Source organism: Lacerta agilis, chromosome 7, assembly GCF_009819535.1.
Source record: "Lacerta agilis isolate rLacAgi1 chromosome 7, rLacAgi1.pri, whole genome shotgun sequence".
Lineage (NCBI taxonomy): Eukaryota > Metazoa > Chordata > Lepidosauria > Squamata > Lacertidae > Lacerta > Lacerta agilis.
In genome coordinates, this window is record NC_046318.1 from 54,376,420 (window position 1) to 54,400,036 (window position 23,617).

A 23,617-nucleotide genomic window follows, 5' to 3' on the forward strand; every position below is an offset into this window, starting at 1 on the left:
TGTTTCATAGAGAGAGAAAAATGAGTGAAACCAAAGATTCTTAATGCTAACGTAGCAAATGTTTCCATACTTTCCATTGGTGTTGAGGTAAGCTAATAGTATCTTTATAGTGAAGACCACTCACTCTGCTCAGTTGTGAGTTGGACACTTTTACTGTATGTTTATGGGCAATAGTTACACAGTAATAGTATAATTTGTAGATTGGCTAATTTAGTTAAAGTATTATGAAATCTCTGAAAACATCTACTGATGACAAGGTGGGTTCAGAATTGGGATTCCGGCTTGTACCTCTTGCATTCAAAGCCCTGAGGGTGCTCTTTCCTGGGCCCAGCATAGCCGACCAAAATCTTTAAATTCAATAATTAATAGGTTTATGCAGATTTGAGTTAATTCTATGTGGGACTTTTAAATAACCGTTTTAAATAGCTGTTCAATGCTTCTATAGAATCCTAGTTGGATAGAACAACAAAAACAGCTAGTTTCAATTGTGGTAGAAAAGTCTGCCACTATTTAGGACTGGAATAAACTCAGTAGTGTGAGATAGGCTAGCAAGAAAGGCATCAATTGTTTCAATTTTCACTGTTACAGCTACTAAATAATATAGGACACTTCTTTCACATGCCTCTTCCCTCAGAAGGCAGAAAATTGTTTGTAGAGAGGTCTGATTGCTGTTCCTTACCAGCCATTGGATGTCACTGTGACACTATTGAACAGCCTGCTCTGCTGCATACACACACAGCCTGTGCAAGTATGTGGGCATCTTTCCTAATATTTTTAAATAGTCAAAACCACCAGCATAATGAAGCTTGGTGGCCCTGGTCTCTGCATTTTATAACCTAGTAGGTTTTTTTGTCATTTGGGTAACAGTTCTACATTGCACCTACTGATGACAGAAATTTATGTGGAGCCTAATCACTCTAATTCAAGTGGACTGATCTAAAAATAAAGCAATGTAAGCCCACCAATTAACTCAGCAAGGGGGGGGGGGCTCATTAAAATTGAGTTTCACATTTTGTAATGCATCAGTTCCTGAACAAACACAATTCCCAAAAACAAAATTTATATCCTGTTCAGAGGAGACTTCTGCACCAATGAACTTCACTAGATGAGAGCACATAGATATAATTTAGATGGACAGATGAAAGCAATGTGGTGGGGAGTGGCATTTGTACTTTACTCATTTGACAACAATTATACATAATTCCATGTGGTATTGGGCTGGAGGAGGAACCCCCCCCCAAAAAAATAGAGTCTTTATAATAGCTATAAATTATCATCACTAACCACTTATTCTGTATATGCTTAGACTTTGCCTTTCTAGAGAAGGGGGTAGGGTACCTGTGGCCCACCATGTCATGCCTCCCATCTGCCCCATCAGTCTCAGTGGGCACCAGCCACCCATCCCACCTACTGCTCCACCCTGCGACTGAGATCCCCACACATTCAAGGTTGAGAATGTACAGCAACAAAACACACTGAGAAGCCATTTTTATTTCAAAATGTTGAAGTATTCAAGGGGTTCACTTGCAAAGAGATGTTTACAACAAATTTTGCCCATAAAATTTATTTTACAGGAACTTGCACATAGGTTTGGAAAACTCTTATTTGTTCCATGGAAGTCTTAGTAAAAATCTTCACTAAAAAGAAACCTACTGTATCCATCAAATTGCATTTTTGTTACCACAGGCACAGTAGCTAAACACTTTCCTGTTGGACACTTTAAAAAAAAACAACCACCATTTATGCAGTATAATCTTTTTAACTAGCTTGCTCCCTTGATTAATACCATATATTTCTTTTCAGGAACATGGTTTAGCACTACCGATATGGGTCTCAATGAGTCCAAGTTTCATTTTTAAAGAATTTTGATTTAGCATTACAATTTAGTTTGACCCAGGAATCTTGGTTTTAAAACTAAACCAGCATCATAATCCATGGGTTGTAGCTGGCTTATGATGAAACTTTGCAGAATTTAAAAATGAAACAAGGGAAGGAGAGGGGCACACCATTGCATGCAAGTACAACCAGTGGCAATGTCCCTTTTGCCTGGAAGAGAGAGAAGTATCCAAGTATTTAAAAATCTAACAGCGACTGAAAATTGTATATTTTTGAAGTATTTCTAGTTAAATTAATCCCTGCAATTTTCCTCTCAGGTAGAATTACTACATATTTCCAGTAAGCCTCAAACATATGTGGTTACAGCACAGCTTTGCTAACTTTTTTAAAGTTCACAAGCCAAAAGGCATAGTTTGACTGTCTCCACTGACACTATCACCATGTTCATTCAGTATTAACCTGACCAAATGATTGTGGGGGCTATTTAGAAGGAATATCAAGTGACCAATATATGTGTTTTATGTCTGCCACAGAAACCTGGAAAACTTGCCTATCACATTTGTTTAGCAAAACTGAAGCACAGTGTCTTTACTATCCTTTTCCTGAAAGTTACATTTTCAGATCAACAGAGAACGAGTAACAGTCAATTCTTCATGCCTAAAGTACCTAAAGATATTGGTTTAAATTTTGTACTACTTCAGGCAAACAACCAACATGGGGAGCAGAAGTGTGTGCTCAACCTACCAATAATTATGTGCACTTTTGTAGACAACAATGAGAATTTCAGAAGGCAAGCACATGCAGCTATTTAAACTTGTATGAAATATTCTCATGCCAGAGAAAGAATTACTTCATCACATTAGCACCAGGGCAGTATGTATCTAGTTCAAAAGGTAATCCAGTTGATTCAGTTGTTTATATTGGAAGTACATCTTTCATTATTTTCTCTACTAAAAGGGGTGGGGAGGCTTTGGAAGTGTTCAGTCACAGCACTCCTAGAACAAGTCCTGGCCTTACACCCTGTATTTTATGACAATGTATTGCAGGATACAAGAGTAGTAACACACACACTATAAATACATAAATGACACAATGATCTGAAATAAATAAGCTCAGACTAATGCAGTACATTGGAGGCAACTTTGGATAACATTTCAGATTTCAAGGGTGTAAAACCAACACTGATAATTGTAGATAGAAGAAAAAATTGAAGAGTTTGAGGCAATATTAGGTTTGTATAAATATACTTAATGCTACAACTATAAACATGTATTTACATTAATATTTATGGCTGTCTACTTCCATTTACACTATATACAATGTTATCAAAATATTTAGAACTTAAAACACTGTTGGAGAGGGGAAACCTTCAATTGAAGTATTACATTGCTCCCCTAAAAGAGTTGTTCCCCTTCTTCCACATCTGAAAGGGGTGGCATCAAAGAAGACCAATAAAAAGAACAGTAATGTGAAGCAATTAAGTTGTATGACCAGACCTCCTGCTACCGCTTTCAACAATCACAGTGACAGTGAAGGTCTCTTGAGCATGAATCTTCACAGACATGCACACCACTTGGAAAATGCTGAGTGAAGGGCAATTTACCCTTTGACTTGAAATTTGCATTTTCAACACACTTCCTTGAAATACAGGGCTACTGCTAGTTCATATGCAACCCTGGCTTCCTGGAAACCACAAAACCAAGAGTCAGCTTCATGAACATGAGTGCCTCCTTCTCAACTTTTCAGAACCACAGTGCCTCTGATAATCCATTGCCAGCACTAACTATGCTTCCCCGTTACATGTTCATCAACACAAACTGGGTTTTGAAGATTCACACTGCCATAGCAACCACTAGCATCATTTATATGCGCATTACCTCACATGCTTCTCACTTTCTCTCACAGTATTTCCCTTAATGCTTTCTTCTGGTAGAAATGTGGCCTGAAGCATTTGTCCTTTTCATATTTCCTCTTCATAATGCCTAGAACCTCTGACAACTGCATCTGCAAAGTGGAATTATGACATCCCACTGCATACACAGAATTCCCTGTACAGCTCTTTAACTGCAAGAAGGAAAACCACCACAACAGAAATCCTTCATGACTTCAAATACCTTGATACAATACACAGCACAGCCTGTAGTACTTCCAAGACATAAACGACAGTTTCAGTGAACACTCAGACGCCTTTTTCATCTCACTGGGAATATACTACAAAGACTATCTGGGAATTACACCCCCACAAAAACGAATGCATAACAAAAGAAATTTGATAAATTTAAATCGAACAAAACAAGAAAACCTGGAACTTTGGATCAAACTATATACAACACTTAGCTGTGTGATTATTTCCATCAACTGCTTTAAAATATAAGCGAAAGAATAAAAAAAAACCAAGTTAAATGGAGGAAGAGTAGGCAGGGCTGCTTAACTCTTCCTATATGCCCACTCAGAAATCCACTGCCCTTCCAAGCTATTGCCCCATCTATCAGGGAAAGACAAGAGGGAGAACAGCATGAGAAAAGCTGAAGGGTATAATTTTTGAGTAAAGATGGAAAAGCATTAAGCATCTTGTCCTAGTGACAGTGCTCTATTCTAGACTACCTCTGGTTGGTTGGCACACAAAAAACCACCCAACTGTAAGATGGAAGAATCACACAACTATTATATATGTAGCTTTTGAATCTCTGTTTCTCCATACCTTGTAACCTATATACGCATGTATCCTCTAATACTGCAGCAAGGAGAGATCAGCTCTAGCATCACTTGCCCAACAATTCACCCTTGGGGAATTGGAAAGAATTCAGTGCGCATTATAGCAGGCCACATGGCAAAACAGGCATTTAATTGCACTATCACATACTCAGATTGACACTTAGTGCACGATGAGATATGTGAATGGCAATCTGTTCATTTGACAAAATAAGCAAACCACTGTTCAATTCCACCAGCTTTAATTAACGTGAGATTTTTCTCAAATTGCCACAACCCCAAAAGGTCATCCTTTTTGTGTGTGTCCATTCATTCTAAGATAGCTTGGGTGTGGAATTGGTGAAAGCAGTATTAAGAGTATCTGTGGCAGATTATCTCCTTGTTGCAAGAATACACAAATACCAAGCTGCTCTTTATGCACATATTTAAAATGCTTTAAAGTTACTACAGATTAATACTAAAATTACTGGTGGTTATAATTCTCTGCGCTAAACTAAAAAATACTACATCATGCTAAAATTAAATGAATTTAACAGGTTAAAACTATTATGCCGTACCGTAGAATTTCAGACCATACCCAGTGTATTTAACTGTTCTATGGTTTCAAGTACTCTTTATTTAAAATATAACAAAAATGCCCTCTTTTCTAATTCAGATGGTTTGAGAAATTTTGAGGGAAAAATGGATACACAGAACAAAAAAGTTATCCAATCCAAGTTGCATAGCTGAGACTGGTTTTAGTTGTGCTTTGAAACAGAAGTCAAAATAATTACTTACTCCTCCCCAGTCCAGGAGTTGTGGATGCATTACCTTACTGGTTTTGTAACTTTGGATATTCGTTTCTGTCAATCTTCTCTTGAGTTCTGCCTTTTTTAACACTTGCCTGGAACTTGGGGATTTAACAGACACAGCTGAAATACTTACAAACATGTTTTAAAACTCCCTTCCCAACAAGGGAAGAAAGAGCTACCTAGGTTGTTTTGAGGTTTCCAGCCCTCAGATAGGTCATGGCTCTGTGCATGAAGCTTTGTTGGTTTGTTATCTGTTGCAGATCAGGTTAAGAAAAAGAAGGCACGGGTGTTTCTAAAGGCCCCATACTTAAAAACTGACCAACAAACCAAATTTGAGGTTACCAAAGGGCTCTATATCTCAGGAGTGGGTACTTCTGAAACCTTTTCATCTGGGGCATTTATTGCTTCTGTAAGGGGGCCAGGATAGGTCTGCGCTATGTAATGCATCCCTAGTGACGGGCCAGCATCTTCAGTATGTTCGCCTTGAGAGCTAAAAGCGGGGCAGGATCTAGTCCGTGCATAGTTTTGTTGAGCTCCGGTGTTCCCCACCACCTCACTCACTGTGTTGATAGATGAGCCCCTCCACATCTGCCTTTGCAGCTTCTCTTCTTTGTATTTAATGGAGTACCAGGCAAGGAAAATGAACAGGAATCCAACACATTTTAGGCCAGCAGCCAGACCAAAGTAGACGAAACGAAACGACGTCACATCGTATTCCCAACATGAGCCTTGCACACCACACTCCTGTTGCCACAGCATGCAGGTTGTGTCGATGACAGCTCCAAAATAAATTGGAGTGGGAATGTATGCTGAAATAAACAGGAATATTAAAATTAATTGACTCCCAGAGTAAAACAGTTAATATATGATTGCATAATAAAACCGATTTGCTTTGCAAAGGCGAAAATACTTTGCAAACAATTACACTTACCTAAGTTTAAGAAGGGGCAAAAAAACTTGTGGACGATATTTCCAATAAGTGGGTTCAAATGTTGTAAAGCAACTTACTCAACTGGGTTCCAAGCCAAAACTAGTGTCTTAAATTTAACTCCATCCTATTACTTATTTTTGCAATAATTTTCCTTAATAATATGATCTGAAACAATGTTACCCCTACATGACTGCACTTACCAAGGGTTCTTAATAAAACAAATTGCATCCCAAGTGCAAAAGGCCTCTCACCATCTTCCACAGACCTAAAAAAGACACACGGTATTTTAAAGCCTTAAACTGCAAGGCATATTTAGTAAAACCTTCAATTTCTCTTAATAAAAAAAAATCCTTCTTGAGAATAAGTTGAGAGTGTGAGTCCACTTATTAGTATACAAAAAAGCATTCACAGAGTTAAGTGCAAACAAGGCAGTTAATAGACTCAAATCCAAAGGTTCACATAAAGTAATTTAAGTGATGAGGCAAACTAAAAAGCTTTGCATCCTGATTGAATCAACTCTCTTATCAGGCTTTGTTTTATATCCCCATTAAATTGCCTCTCCACCCTACTCAGGGCGAACAAGAATTTGGAAACCAAAGGCAGCAAAGGGCTCACTTTTGTTTCCTCTGTGATATTTGTATTCTTTTTATGGCTTTTATTCTGTTTCTACTAAATTGTATCATTTGATGAATGTAATAAATGGACTGAATTTATCCAGAAAGAAAAGTAGCTTCTATGCTACTTCTAGGACCTAGATCATCTTAGAAGTATTGTGTCAAGCCAGCTGAGAAGATCACAGATCATCTTCACCACTTCTTCAACATATATATGTGTGTGTGTGTGTGTGTGTAGAGAGAGAGAGAGAGAGAGAGAGAGAGAGAGAGTGTTCACCAATATATGTGTGTGTGTGTGTGTGTGTGTGTGTGTGTGTGGAGTTCACCATATGCATTCTGAACTAGTGAGGTCAAATAAAGCAGTGGATCCACTTCTTCCCGACCAAATCCCCTCCTAGATTCAGGTAGGTAGCCGTGTTGGTCTGCCATAGTCAAAACAAAACAAAAATTCCTTCCAGTAGCACCTTAGAGACCAACTAAGTTTGTTCTTGGTATGAGCTTTCATGGGCATGCACGCTTCTTCAGATACCTTCAGATATCTGAAGAAGCGTGCATGCACACGAAAGCTCATACCAAGAACAAACTTAGTTGGTCTCTAAGGTGCTACTGAAAGGAATTTTTTAATTTTTTATTTTGTTTTGTCCCTCCTAGATTGTTTATAAAATGGCCCACTGCAATGGCCCACTCTTACTGTGTTCCTCTCTCACACTTTATCTTCAAGTGCCTCTGTGAACTGGGTGCATATAACTAAAATATATCAAAGTGGTCACCTCGATAACTATTCTCAGATAAATGACGATAAGGCATATCCTGTTGAAGATGACACAGACTCCCAGAACCTGGTAACAGCATACTTATATACTTGAGTATAAGCCTAGTTTTTCAGCACATTTTTGTGCTGAAAAAACTGCCCTCGGCTTATACTTGAGTGAGGCGGGCGGTGGGGGCAGCGAGAAAGTAGCCCTTTCTCTCCGTTCATGCTGCCACCCGCTCTCCCCAGTTAAGCATTCCTTAAGAAGCGTACAAGAACGGCGGTTCTTTACTCTCCCCAGGCAGCTTGTTCCATTCCTGAACTGATTGCATAAATGCAAACTTGGCAAAGGAGGAAGAGGAAGGAGCAGTCCAAAGGGCTGCTTTCAGGCTGCTCGTTCCTCCTCCTCCTCCACAGCGGCAAAGGTGAACCGGCTTATACTCGAGTCAATAAGCTTTCCCAGGTTTGTGTAGGAAAATTAGGTGTCTCGGTTTATATTCGGGTCGGCTTATACTCGGGTATATACGGTACCTCTAATAAAACTGTAATGATTCAGGCACCTCTCACCTGAGTGTTACTATGATTGCTGATGGCTGGGCACATGCTGTGATGAGCGTAACAATGAAGAGAAAAATGAGAAATGGAATGAGTGTATTGCAGGTTCGATTACACTTCCCAGACACAGCATAACCATTCTCATTGAGATATGTTTTGACGATCACCACTCTCAGCTGACTGCGCTGTCCAACTGTCGGTGGTGTAATAACTTGTCTGCTTTGGACACAGGCACATTCTGTATAATTTCTTATCTGTGGAACATCAAAGACAAGGAGCATCAAATGCTAAGGTTTTTGTTTGTATTTTATGCTTCCATTGAATTAGCACAATACGTTAGCTAGGGGGAAAGTGATGAGTTACAAAACAAAAGTGACTTATTGATCTTATGTTGTCTTATAACGCTAAGGAAGGGGTGAGGTATTTATAGGAAGGAATCAGTGCAAATGATTAAGCACTCCCCCCTTCTACCCCCTATTCTCTCCTAAAAACCACCACCTGCACACACCTGTTACCTACACAAATGCAGGTTTGGAACATGTGCTTGCAAAGGTAAATTGGAGTTCCATCTTATATAACCATGCAGTTCCTTGTGGGCTAGGACAAGGTTCCCAAACTGGTCTGTGGACCACACGTGGTCAGCAAGCTTCATTTGTGTGGTCTGTGGCATGCCTGCATTAAATATTCATTTTGATTTTTAACTGTATTTTTTCAGCTCTTATTGTTTATATGGAATTCAAATTGTAATGCAATAAAATAAAATCCAAGAAATAAAAGGAGCAATAAAAATGCAGGCAGCATCCAGCACAGCCCATTACAATTGCCACAACAAGCAGAAAAACCACTGAGTGGTCCTCCAAGACCCTCAACATTTTTGAAGAGCTCCATGAGGTGAAAAGTCTGGGAAATACTGGGCTAGAAGTAATGAGCTGCTAAAGACAAGGATATAGCATTGAGCAACTGGGGGGGGGAGTTGCAGATTACACAACCATTTAGCTACAACAACAACCTCCAATCTTGCTTCCCCCCAGATGTTGTTGGGACTAACATCTAGGAGGAACCAGGGTTGGAGAAGGCTGGGTTACAGCTACTGATTGGCTAGTTTTGGGGCAGGCTAGGAGCTTCCCTGAAAAAGATTGGCTGGTGGGTGTTTAATCAGTAAAGCTTGCAAAATCCGAATGTACTGCCTCCCTGAGTGGAAACACCCACCCTTTCTGTGTGTTCTAAAAAGAGCACTAACACATCTTCAGTTAGTTATGGAAGGAAGGAGACCCTTCCCTTTTAGAAGATCAGGATTAGAAAGACTATAATAGCAATTGGAATTAAAGAATGCCTGAGGTTAGATCATTTGAAGAACAGAAGCCCTCCTTGGCTGTGAAAGCACAAAAAGGTTTTGCAAAACTTGTAAGCTGAATATTATGCCTGAAGAAGGTCTCCTATTTCAGTCTAAGATATGTTTCTATGCTTAAGGCTGGTGATCTCATTCAGTAGAGGAGCAACTGTCATTTTCTGTTAAGCTATATGTCAGTATCTTTAGGAACTTGCCTTATGTCAAGTCAGATCATTGGTCTATCTAGATTAGTAGTGTCTGCACTGACTAGCAGTGGCTCTTTGGGGTTTCTGCATATACCAGGGATTTAATCTGGGACCTTTCGCCAGAAAAGCATGCGCTCTGACCAGTGCTGTCAAGTATCCCGTTTTCCCCGGAATTCTCCCTTATTTCAAGCAGTTTCCCACTGCTCTCCCTTATTTTTTATTTCCCTTAAATTTCCCGTTTTCAATGGAAGCAGCTCCTCCCCTGCTGGCCAAGGACTGGGTGGGAAGACCTCGCCTACTTGGAGAGAAAAGCCTCAGCCCTCAAAGCAAGTGGGAGCCATTTCCCGTGCTTACAGGGGGTGTATTTCTCCCCCTGCATCAGCCCCTATCCGTTGCCGCCGAGCCCCTCAGCCGGCCAATAGGGTTAGCTGGCGGGCGGAGCCTGGCTGCCTTTGAGCAGCTGCTGCTTCCTGTCCTGTTTTGATGGGATCAGACAAGAAGATGATGGGGCTCCATCGCACGGAGCACATGGCTGCCCTCCTCTGAGCCCGAGCCCGCTTGGAGTTTACATTGCTGCTCCGCCCACTTTTGCTTCTGGCTCCGCCCACCACTGACATGTGACTGTCCCCGGGATAGGTGAGACTGCTGATCCCTTATTTTCAAATCCGAAACTTGACAGCTATGGCTCTGATGCTGAGCTAATGCCTTTCTTGTAAGTGAGTGGTTTGGGGATGGGTAGCATTGAAAATGGAAGAAAGGGGTAATGACCTTACTTGCTTAAGTGTTTTTCTGCATGGCATGAGAAGTACAGTTTGTGTACTTGTGGATATCCTTACCCCTGTGCTATGATTTCCACTGCTGATGCAACCAGCCAGACAAGGGTTGAAATATGTGATTCCATCTGACCCACACACAGGTTCATATTCATGGATTTTGCAGCCACAGTTGACGTTACAGCTCCCAGTGAGATTCCTATGTGCCATGGTGAGTGTAGGACTACAGAAAAAGGAGATTTACAGTACACATTAGGTAAAGAAAACCAGAGGAACCACCCTGAGACCTGTTTGTGTAGGGCAGCAAATAAAATAATAAGAAAAAGAATACTACCACCATTTGTCAAACGAAGTGACTTGTGAGATGTGCCTTGCCCCATTTTCACTAGAAGTCCTGCCTCCTTTTAGGACAGTTTTAGGATTCCCCACAAATGTGATATTTTGGAGTGCTGCATTGTGGGTCTGATTATACCATTTAAGATCAGACTTGCCTGCCTCTTGTATCAACAACAGCAAGTATTAGAACTTATCAACAATATTTCTCAAACAGAAATATTGATTGCACTTTGGTGTTCTTTGTGTTTACTGGTTGGGGCTCCTAAGGTTTTGGGGTCATATGGGGACAATGACTTGAAACACAATCCATGGGGTTACAGGCAACAAGACAAGCATCCAAATGGATCACAACCCACCCCAAAAACAATGTTTAGGATGGCAAAATAGCACTTTGAGGGGGCAGGAATCCTACAAGAGGCAGGATATCGAATAAAGGAGGTGGGGCACCTGTCACTTTTAGTTTGCTCCTCTATTCTGAAATATTCCCGCATTGGCACAGATACCTTAGAAATTGTTTTCTCCAGTCATACAATTACTAATATATGATACAGCCATTAATTTTTATGTAGGTGGATCCACATTTTATGTGGCACTGCAGGGACACTAGAGTTCACTGCACTTACACAGCAATTATTAGAAGGGAAGGCATGGGGCCCCAAACAATCAAAGATACATGGACTGAAATTCTCTGTCCACTGTGTATTTGGAGATGTGCATCTTCACACTTTGCTTTTACACAGCATCACATGTAGATCGGTGCTTGATGTAGTAAGATGCAAATGAGCTCTTAGTTACTACTGCTAGAGGAGAAGAGCTCATGCTTCTACCCTTGAACAAAAGGAGTCTGGTGGCCGTCCATCTAGATGGAGTTTAGACCATTTTCAATATGCCAAATCTTGACAAAGATCATTTCCGATTCCAGAATCATTCAGATACACATCTTGCTTAAACTGACTAAATAATAAAAGTTCCTAACTATATAGTTGTTATTGTTTCAGTTTTGTTGCCTGCATATAACCATGCAAATTACTTTTAATAATAATAATAATAATAATAATAATAATAATAATAATAATAATTTAGTATTTATACCCCATCCATCCGGCTAGGTTTCCCTAGCCACTCTGGGTGGCTCCCAACAGAATATAAAAAACACATCTGTCCCTCAAAAACATCTGTTTAGTAAGCATACATACCTGCATAGCAGAAAATGAAAATTCCAGTCATCTATTATTGCATAAGTTAGTAGGAAAGTACCATAAATATCAATTAAAAAAGTTACAGCACAGGTTTCCATAGAAACCTGGACTTGGCCCAGCAAGACAGCTTATAAATATTTAAATAAAATGAATAAATAAGACTTGTAAGAGTCTGAGTCTCTTTGCCTTTTAAAATGATCTTTAATCATTGTAGTTATATTGTGCCTCAGTGAGCTAATATTACTTTTATGTATAATGCTACCTTCTATAGGTTTTTCTACCCAATGTATTTATGTACTTTTAAATTATCTGATTTTTAAAGTACATTTTATTAAAGGTATTCTTCAGCTATCTCTGCATTTTCTAATTACTGTATTTATAGTACTGGGCGAAAGTATTAGCTTCAGTCAATTATACCAGAGGCAAGACTAAGTTTTGCAGTAGAAGAAAACACAAAGGGTGCTTCTTTTGTCTGCAGCAGAAATTCTGTTGAATATTCATGACCAATACTGAAAAGACATCACTGACCAAAGCTCACTGAGAAGCTCTCAACAAACAAACAACATTCTGCAAAACATAAAAGCTTTTTGAAAGCTGATTATATTTACACATGTATTTTATGAACAGTTCGATACTGTTTGAATAAATAAGCAGTGAACTCAAATACGAACACAGCACTGAGAAACTTTTGAGTCATCATTTTATTTTATGGTGAGCACTGGATTTTGAAGCATTACTTAGCTCTCATGGGGGAGGGACGGGACCAAAAATGTGAATTAGATTTCTAAACGAAGTGTTGTTCACCTTCAGTGTTACTCACGAATTTGAAAAACAGCTCTACACTTTAAGCAGCAAAAGTGAACACAACTGCCACATAAGGAGCGTAAAAATCCTCAGGATTATTTCAAAGATGGTGTGATTTTATTTTTCAAAATAGGATGAAAATGATGAAAAGCAACAGTAGCCTTTATCCAAACAAGTGTGTGACCAAAAGATGCTCACACAAGGGAAACTCCTTGTTCCTCCTCTCCACACAGCCCTCCTCACCCCCCCCCCAAAAAAAACACATTCCTGAAGGTTGGGGGATTCTCCAGAGGCTAGAGTAGAAGTGGGAAATTTGGGGTGGAGGGACTCATGCAAGCTTCCCTCTACCTGATTTTCCCCAATTCCCTTCTCCAGTTTCAGCTCTTCTGATACTTATTCCAGGCCTTTCCTGAAAGTCCGGAGCTCTTTGGGAGACTTCTGGGGGTGGACGAAGGGAGCTTTCCATTGCATCATAAGCACAAGGGGATATAGCCCTATATTTGGGGGGTTGGGCCCCCAAGAGTGATGAGCGCAACTACGCCAAATACATTGTAAGCATGCAATTCATAGAAGGAAGCTCCTTAAGCAGCGATTAGCTACAACTCCCTATGGAGTGTATCCTCGGAAGCAAACCTGGATTTGGAAAATGTACAAAATGGTCCCAAGTGCTTTGAGCAGCCGCTAGAGGAGATGCCGTCCCTCAAAAGCACAGTTCCCCAGCGTACGTAGTGAAAAATGTGGGAAACCGCCAACTGTCTGCAGCGCGCCAGACGTGGCTCCTCTCTCTGGCAGAAAGCATGCTGCCACAGATGGTCAGAGAAAAAGAGAGGGAGCCCACGAGATCGCAATCCTGCTTGGACAAGGAGGGCGGGGAAATATGACTCCAATGAGCTGCTATGGCTGTTAGTTGAGGGAAACTGCCCCCCACAAGCTCTGAGAGAGAAAGAGAAACGACATTCCCACTCTGAGGAGACACAGGAAGTGCCATGTTCCTGGCCCAATCACTCTAAAATGAAATCCACCAGAATCCCAAAAGCCCAACTGCAAACACAGCAACACCACCACTACCACCTCATCCACAAATGGAACGAAGGGAGACAAACAAGTACAAATACCCTCACACAGGCAAAAAACTAATTACAATCACCCAGAATGAAAGACAGAGGAGAGGAATACTGAAGACTAGAATAAAATAAGGAAATTCCCCTCAGACAGCCCTCCTATCAAAGTGGTGGATTATCTGAGTCAAGTTCTGTAGACTACTCTGCTTCGGTTACTTTCTGCAAAGATACTAAAATATTCACCAACTCATCCTTGAGCTGCATTTCAATTCTGTAGCATGCAGATTCCAGTCCCCTAGACCAAAACAGATGAACTAGAGACAAAGTCCCAAATATTAATACATTTAATTTTCTGTGCCCGAAAGGAGCCTACATAACTAAGGAGGCACAAAAAACTGAATTGTTGCTGTGATTGATCTTTGCTTCAAATTACTGTTCAAGGTGAAGAGAGAAGGAATTGAAGCTGTTGAGCCTGGCGCTTTAAGAAGTGATGACTGATTTCTGGCTGCCATTTGGAACATTTTGTGAGCTCCTTCAGGCTTGTCATATAGCAGTCAGATACAGCTGCAGCCAACACAAACAACAACATGAATGCATCCAGCTTGTAAACAACAGACCCCTCACTAATGAATTTACTCGTGAACAACTCACTGTAGACACTGCTCTTTTTATTTTTCCATTATTGTATCTTTTGTGCTTCAGTTATTAACAATCATGCATTAAAAACTTAATAAAAATACATTTAGATCAATGAAGGGCAACAAAGGATCGCCATTGTCTGTTCCACACACATGCACACACCAGGAACTGAAATTCAGAGGCACTGGAACCTGATTGTTCCATTTGACTATCATAACCAATGTCCACTTTCTCCACAGCATAGATAATATTATAAACCTCTAACTATGCCCCTACTTAGCTGTCTAAAAAACAACCTTCAGACACAATGGTCTAGCTGCCAATATCGATCCTAAGATATAATACACAGAAAGTCCTGGAGTTTTCAGATGATAATGGGAAATTATGGCATATCAGCGTAGGAATGAGTGTGTCAACATAAATTTACAGAATATCCTTTCAGCCTTTCAGTAGTTTCTCAACTTTTGCAACCAAGTGCAAAATCTAAGAGTAAGGAACACAAAGGAATATTAATGTTTCTCCCAGGCTGAAAGCTGCATTTTTACACTGAACCATCAAACCGTAGTTACCCTTCCTATTACAATGGCATCATAGTTTTAGGACACACACATCTGCCGAAAAGCAAATCTTTTTGTAGCATTTGTTTATGTCGGAAGGTTTTAAAGAGGAGGTTCTGCTTTTGGTCCTGTGCATTTACTAGAATTTAGAGCACCTCCAGCTTTGTTACAGCTATGAAAGGAGAAACAAGACCCTACTCTTAAGAGTTTAAAACCTAAAACAGAGGATTAAAAAGGATATGATAGGCAAGTGTGAAAACATGTGGATATGAGAATGTAAAAGCGTTGCTGTAGCAGACAATCCAGCCCAGTATTGTGGCTAAACAGATTCTTCAAGGAAGCCCACAAGCAGGACATGAAGATCGCAGCATCATTTATCTGACTCCAGGACTAACTTGTGGCACAGCCCCCCTTCTCTCTCCAGCATCCCCTATTTGAATGGGTGGGTGCAGGGAATTGGGGGACTGACTGGTGTCCTTTTAGTCCCCTTTAAGCTCCTTATCTTCCTAGCTGCCTGATTTATATTTATACCCAGGCATGGCACTGTGGCAATATATTAATTATACATGAGTGACAAATGCCCTTTAAACATTTCCCTGTACCAGGGATTAGGATCGGTTTCCAGTCTGGAGACCATAGGCCTAAATAAATTCTTTCCTCACATATGCTTTGGGACCTGTAAATCCAAAAAGCAGCACTCACTCCCTATGTCCCTGGGATCTCAATGTCACTGATTATTATGGTGTTTATATTTCCCGCTCCCTGTTGTTCCTGTTGCTAGTCACATACTACACCCTGATGGCTCCTCCAGGTGCCTCAGAATTGGAAAAGCCTGCAGGAACTCAGGAGCTGTGGAATTAGTTACGTAGCAGCTATCTTGACAATGCATGCTCCAGCCAACTCACCATTAACATATAGGCACAATTATGGCCTCATAATACAAATGATATACATTAAGATATATTACTGAGGATAAAGTGTGAATATCCAAATTTATTGCTACTCATAGAATTATAGAGTTGGAGGAGATCTTGTGCAGCCCATCTAATAAAACTCCCTGCTTGGTACAGGAAATCCAGAATTAGAGCATCCCCAACAGAAGGCTATCCTGTCTCTGCTTAAAGGCCTTGAGCAAAAGTGAGTCTACTATCCCTCTAGGTCAGGAGTCCTCAAATTTTTTAAACGGGGCCACATCACTGTCCCTCAGACACTGTTGAGGGTCCGACTATAGTTTGAAAAAATATGAACGAATTCCTATGCACACTGCACATATTTTATTTGTGGTGCACAAAAAACAGGAAAAACAATACAATATTTACAATATACTTTAAAGGCATTGTGGTGGGACGTGAGCGGCGCTGTGGTCTAAACCACAGAGCCTAGGGCTTGCCGATCGGAAGGTTGGTGGTTTGAATCCCCGTGACGGGGTGAGCTCCCATTGTTCAGTCCCTGCTCCTGCCAACCTAGCAGTTCGAAAGCACATCAAAGTGAAAGTAGATAAATAGGTACCGCTCTGGCGGGTAGGTAAACAGCGTTTCCGTGCGCTGCTCTGGTTCACCAGAAGTGGCTTAGTCATGCTGGCCACATGACCCAGAAGCTGTACGCCGGCTCCCTCGGCCAGTAAAGCGAGATGAGTGCCGCAACCCCAGAGTCATCTGCGACTGGACCTAATGGTCAGAGATCCCTTTACCTTTACCTTTTTAAAGGCATTGCACATGGTGACATCATGGGCACTAGCCAATTTGCTCTGTTCTGCCAGAAATGTAAGGATCTCCTGCAGAGCGTGAACATTTTTAACAAGATATATTTGGATTACCGGTAAATGCAGTGCAGTTGCTCTAAGGGTGAAGACATTGAAATAGACAGCACAGGCAGAGCCATCACGACTAGTAGCTGCTGATAGTCCAATCCAGCAACTTCCAGTTTAACTTGGTGCTGTGTGCATGTGGTTTCCGTGGGCTTATAAGTATGTGGCAATGGGGGGGGCACCTGTGTTACACGCAGGTCTTTGGGAAATAAACTCCAATTGCAAGAAATGGTCAAAGGAGGAAGAAAGAAGGGGAGGGCGGATGAGAGGTGTGTGTGTAAGGGGGGGAGGGAGAGGAATCCACTTAAAGGGTCCACTTAAAGGGAGAGGCTCTTGGAGATTTCTGAAACCCCAACTGTTGGGAGGCAAGGGAAGTGACCGGGGAAGGGGTCCTCCCTGCCACCTGGCCACAGGCAAAGGCGAAGACTGCGAGCGCTGCCGACCAGAAGGGGAAGCTACAATGGAAGTAGCAGCCCTTGCTGGGATCCTGCAGAGAAGCCGTGGCATCAGCGTCAGCACTGGCTGTTGCCGTGGAGGGCTCGGCTCTGCCGGAGGCGGGCGACAGCCAGCGTGGGTCTCTTTCCCCTCAGTGCGAGCAGGTGCAACTCCCAGGTTAAGGCTCAGCGTATTGGTTCCCTTCAGCCACCACCGCCACCCTCAGAGTCCAGCTGACTTTGGCTTGGGGATTTGCAGGAAAAGAAGTGGGTCTCCAGGTAATTGTCTCTCTCTTAAGGCAGGCTGTAAATGCACAGGAGAGCGTGATGGCATAACAACTCCCCTTCTCTCCCGTTCCCTGCGATTTGATGGGAAACGGGAGAATGAAAAGCAAAATGTGAAGCTTGAAGCCAAATGACTGTCGAGGGAATAGTTGAGTAAGAAACTGCCTTTGCACAAGAAAGACAAAGGAAAGGAAACCAGGGAAAGAAAGGGAAGTGAGGTGAGAGGAGCAGCTTTTCAGTTGAAACTGCCAGGAAGCAAAGTGAAGAGGGCAGGAAGTGCTGGTTTTTCCACTGTCAAACTGCTCTTATTAAGATGTTTCCCCTTATGTTCAAGCAGTTTCTATTCTCTGGCCAGGAGGTTAGGTCTTGGGTGTTTGTCCCAAATATCTAACATTCTGAGTCAGATCTGTCTTATTTAATATAAGACAGGGTGACTCACTTTGTAAGTCCAGAACAAGAGGCTATTGCTCCATTTTTCTGCCTTTGCTGAACATAGGCATGCACATACAGTCCACAAGGAATTGTAGAACCTCAGGCTGAAAAGGGTTCTCCACACCTGCACAAAAGCTTCAAATTGTGGTTATCTCTCTCCCCCTCCACCCCTCTTTTGATTGCCACATTTAATGTACTTATGAAAGGCAAGTTTATTACCATTATATAAACAGGCTAGCTTTGATGAAGGCATGAATTATTTAGAAAGCCAAAAGATACTTACCCGGTAGTATATGGTATGTTTATCCCCCCTAGATTAATGCTTTCGCATCCAACAATGAACAGTGTTGAAAAACACAGCAAAGACACACCACTGCAGATCATTGCCAGCTTTGCAGACTCTCTTGCACTGAGCTTGAGTTTTTTTATAATGTAGCCCCCTAAGACAATACCAACACCAGCACTTGGAACAATGATCACACCTGATTAAAAGGAAAGAAAGGGGTAAAATTAAAACATTTTCTATGTTACAAAGAATGAAAGAATAAAAGGGGGTGGGGAGAGAAAAACCTTCCCCACCAGTGTGGCTGTGAAATTTCTACACTATTTTTATTATAAAACACGTAATATCCCATCCTTAAATTGAAGCAGAACTCTCAGGGTGTCATGCAAAGAGGGTTTTTCTTCTTCATGGAGGAGCATTTCATCATATGTTCATCACCTTAAGTGAAAAGTAGAGCAGCCCAAAACGCAACTTAACCGTCACAGCAATTCTTCATGAGAACTTCACCACAGCAAAAAAAGTGTCAGAATTTCCACTGCCTTTCAATTATGTCAAAGGATTAATAAAATCCTCCTTATGATTTTTCCAGAAGCAGCAGAAACAGAATAAATAGAGCTATTGTTAAATACAAGCAGGAATATTGCTTTGTTTTCATGCTAGGCTGGGAAGGGAAGCAGCTCCAAGTGTTGTTAGAAAATACGTGAAATTCAAGAGAATTAAATTCAGTTTCTAATTGGGTGGTAATTCTTTATTTAGATACAAACGTGGTATAGATTGCAATTCATTTCCTTTTACATGGGATTTCATGACTAATGATTATTTTATGGAACTGTCTTGCAGATGCTAGAGAGAAATGAAAAAAATATATGTATCATGGCCTAAAATATTTCTTTCTATCTATCTATTGCAAGTGGCAAAGCAAAGTCAAAGTAAACACATGGAAGGATGGTAAATTAACTGGATCTGCAAATCAATTAGTTGTACTAGCAAGGTGTGGACTATATGGGAAACAAATAAGAGTCTAAGAAACAAAGGGCCTACTTTTGGCCTGTTGTTGCATCTCCACAAAATCTCCTCAGAATTTGGGAGCTCCTTTCCCTTTGCTCTCTTCCCTTCTACCAACTGCTTCCTTAACATTTGAACTCACAGTTATCCCTGCACGTGGAGTACTTTCTATTTTTAAAAAAATATTTCATTATTTCTCATGGCAATCAAGAATAAGAAACACTATAGTTATTGTGCAAAACTATAAACCAAATGTGCTAAACTCTTTTGCTTTGTTTTCCTTTTGAGAATCTAGGTGATATTTGTTTATGCTCCCTATATAGGTCCTTCTATTAATGAGCAACTGTACCACCCGAAATAAGAAGTACAGTCATACTTCATGTTACGATCGCTGCGGGTTACGTCTCTTCAGGTTGCGCTCCACACGAACCCAGAAGTACCAGAACAGGTTACTTCCAGGTTTTGGCGCTTGTGCATGCGCAGAAACACAAAATCGCACTTCGTGCATGTGCAGAAACACCGAATTACATCATGTGCATGCGCAGACGTGCCGCTGCGTGATACGAACGCTGTGGGTTGCGGACGTGCCTCCGTCACAGATTACGTCCGCAACCCAAGTTGCAGTGTCCACTGTAAACAATTTATAGACTCCAAGAAGCAGATTAAAATCAAACTGACAAAACGGACTTTCTAAAGGCCACACAGCCTTTCTAAAGGCCACACGGTCTTTTTGACTATGTACTGTATATGAAATGCAAAGCAATGCATTCTAAAAAGAGCACTCGGTTATGCCATGATTTGCTCAAAGGAGATTCCAAAGTTAAGCATGTGCTAAGCAGAAGTGTCACATGTCATTTTCAAATCTAGTATCTGATTGCTTGCTACTGTGTCACACATAAGTTACTTTCCAAAGACAGCTAAGAATGGATTCTGAATGTGTCAAAGATGCTACTACATTAAGTGCCCCAAACCAAGAACAGCTTTGAGTCAGCAATATCTTGTTTCTGTCCTTGAGTTGGCGTCAAAAGGTTGCAGCAAAAGGTTTTCCAGCATTGGAGAAAATAATAATATACAAATACAGTGGTACCTCGGGTTAAGAATTTAATTCGTCCTGGAGGTCCGTTCTTAACCTGAAACTGTTCTTAACCTGAAGCACCACTTTAGCTAATGGGACCTCCCGCTGCCACTGCGCCGCCAGAGGACAATTTCTGTTCTTATCCTGATGCAAAGTTCTTAACCTGAAGCGTTATTTCTGGGTTAGCGGAGTATGTAACCCGAAGCGTATGTAACCTGAGGTACCACTGTACCTATTGCATCATTTTCACAAGTTGCACTAGGCAATCTTAAACAAGGAAATAGACCCCACTGAGTAGAGTGAGGCTTAAATGTGAGGGGGAAATGGACAGAACTGGGCTGTGAGAAAGACCTTTTTTCAAAAATCTAAGTTGATCCAAAAGTATACATCAACTAACCAGTTTCTGTCTCTCTCATTCTTGGGTTGGACATTAGCAATTTCTCATATCAAGCTTCAGGCTTGGTTTACCCTGACTTTATGAGTACACATCTAATACTAGGCAATGATACAATTAAGGCCCTTGGGTATGCCATAAAACACAGAAGCAACATTTGTTAAGAGCCTGAGTAGCTTCTGTACTAATCACATGGAATTACAAGACTGTCAATCAAAATAGCCTTTAATGTATTTTATGTTATAGAATGCACAACTTCTATACCCTGTGGAGGTGTCCATGCAGGATTGTCTGCACCTAATTTCCCCCCTTTTTTTCACCATTTGTACAAAACGTCTCTTGGTTTCTCCCCTTATACAAATTTATTAAAATACGGAACGTTTCAACTAAGTTTCTCCTGCCCCTATAGGAATTCCACGTCAACGTGCTTCCATTCCTTCTCTTCATCTCTTCTAACTATAGTTTTAACTACCCTTCCTAGACCTCTTCTTTGGCAGTAAATAGAAAGTGTTTTCCCATTCAAGGACTCTAGAGAAGTGAAGTCTTGCCAATATGCAATTTGCATTAGGCTATTTTAGTTGAGCTAAATGGGTCCTTTCTAAGTACATTTATAAACCTTGATAATTATGTTAGCTGGCTTTTTAAAGGAGGCTAAACTAATTCATATAGGATGATCCTGGGAAAGGGTTTAGTGTTTTCAGGTTGATTTTATGATGCCACCTTTTAAAAAATGAATTGTTTTAGCTATGTTTTATGTTGTCTCAATGATAATGTTGGTTTTAATATTTAATGTATTTTGTAAGCTGTTTTGAGTATGTGGCCAAAAGATGGGAGGGTATATAAGGCCTATTATGATCGCCACCACTGGAACCCCCAAATTCAGAGCAACGTCCAATTGATTCTCAGGTGCTGGAAGCAAACATTATGGAATGGCCTTGTTCCCAATTAACTCAGAGGCCTATAAATAGTCACTGCTGGGAGAAAATAGATGGACCTTTGGGTTGATTCAGCTTGGTAATTGTAATGTTTTAATGCCTTTACATGGAAATTCATACAAGAGCTATATAGATTTAAATAGCCATATTAATAGCTTCAGTTATTGCTGAGATGAAAAATGAGTAAAGATATGGACAGGCCATTTGACCAATGAATGACCTGCAAGCAAGAGAGTGAGACATGCTGAAAGAGCAGTAAAGTTCACTCTTAAGCAATCAATAGCAACCTAACAGGTCAGGATACCCTTTTGATGGTGCTGGCATTGCCAGAGCAATTTTATTTCCGCATGAGAAACATTATCACACTACAGACAAGGCAAATTGTTCATATATAAACAATGGGTACCTATAAGGCCCAATAATTGCAAACTGTAAAAAAAAACAATTAAAAAGAGCATTGCTGAAATTTTTCTAATGGTTTTCTTTTGCCAGTCACAGAAAAATAATTATTACAGGTTTCCTTACTGATGGCAATTCCTTACCAGTGTAGATGCTGGCATTAGAAGCGGGGATGCCAAACTGTGACTCGATGAACTTGGGGATGAAGGTAATAAAAGCAGTAACAATGGCACTCTCGGCTGTGTATGACAAACTCACAAAAAGGAATGTCATGTTGCTTAAGATCCTGACAGCTGCTCTTGGAAGTTCTACAAATGACACAAAAATAAAAATAAAAATAAAAGTATGACACATGAACTTTATTTATACATAATGAATGGAAAACAAAAAGAAAATCAGCCTGCTTTGAACTGAATTTTAAGGAATGGTTACCCACCCAAGACCTCTTCCTGGGGATTCCGAAGTGTGAATACAAAATAATCTTAGCATATGTTAGGGCCTTTCCAACATTCCCAAGTGTGCTTCCACAAGTAGAAGTCTTAGGAGTAAATAACTCAGTGACAGACCACCTGCCTCACATGTAAAAGACCCCAGGTCCAATCTTTGGCATGGGGCGTAGCAACGTGGGGTCAGTGGGAGCGGTGCGCTCCCAGTGCCACGTCTCTGGGGGTGACAAGGCATGCAGTTTGCCAGCGGCGGCGCTCCAGCGCCGTACGGATAGTGCTGGGATCCTCTGCTCGTGGCTGCAGCCGCATGTAGAGGATCCTCTGTTCGTGGCTGCAGCCACGAGCAGAGGATCCTGGTACCGTCTGAAAGGTGCTGGAGCAGCGGTGCCGGCAACCTGCTATGTAGCACGCATGTGCAGCGTCACTACGTATGACGCATGTGTCATACATAGCAACACTGTGCATGCGTGCTACGTAGCGATGCCCAGCCCCCAGGTGCACGTCATGTTTGCTGCTCCGGGTGCCCGAGCGGCTTCCTACACCTCTGTCTTTGGCATCTCATCCTAAACAGATCAGGTAGATGGTGATGGGGAAAATCTCTGTCAAAAATCCTGGAGAGCCAATGACAGTCAGAGTAGACAACACTGGACTAGACTGACTCAGCATAAGCTAGGATCAGATGTCCAAGTCCCAGGAATTGTAATTGTAGAACTAAATGCACAATCCCGTTTGGCAGGCCTTGGTTATAATGAACAGCAGGGTACAGCCCAACATTATATGGATTTCAAAAGTTCCTTTTGATGTGACACTGGCTGTACAGAAGCTACTGCAGTATGGCTCCTTCATGTGCTGGTCAGGAAATGGTTATAAATGAGCCCATGCTCCAGCTCATTCCTATCTGAACACTGCTCCTGGAAATGGAGGCAAAGTTAGCCTACGATAGAGGCAGGATGTGTGCTCATCATATTATCCAAGTGACATGGGAAGGGGTTCTGCTACTATGGTTCCCATGCCACCATGAAAAAAG

The 23,617-nt window shown here is 41.2% G+C and overlaps 1 protein-coding gene across 2 annotated transcripts in view; it reads right to left on the reverse strand.

Moving 5' to 3' along the window:
- Positions 1–5,265: 5,265 nt before the first annotated feature.
- Positions 5,266–23,617, reverse strand: part of SLCO5A1 (solute carrier organic anion transporter family member 5A1) — a 53,187-nt gene continuing 34,835 nt past the window's right edge. The window contains exons 5-10 of one of the 2 annotated variants that reach the window (XM_033155361.1): positions 22,288–22,452; positions 18,337–18,535; positions 10,563–10,722; positions 8,203–8,444; positions 6,471–6,535; positions 5,266–6,148 (exon numbers count right to left, since the gene is read on the reverse strand). In XM_033155361.1, the coding sequence (XP_033011252.1) occupies positions 5,691–6,148; positions 6,471–6,535; positions 8,203–8,444; positions 10,563–10,722; positions 18,337–18,535; positions 22,288–22,452 (1,289 nt within the window). In that variant the 3' untranslated portion in view covers positions 5,266–5,690. The remainder of the gene's footprint in view (positions 6,149–6,470; positions 6,536–8,202; positions 8,445–10,562; positions 10,723–18,336; positions 18,536–22,287; positions 22,453–23,617) is intronic. The other variant, XM_033155363.1, reaches the window with a different exon arrangement.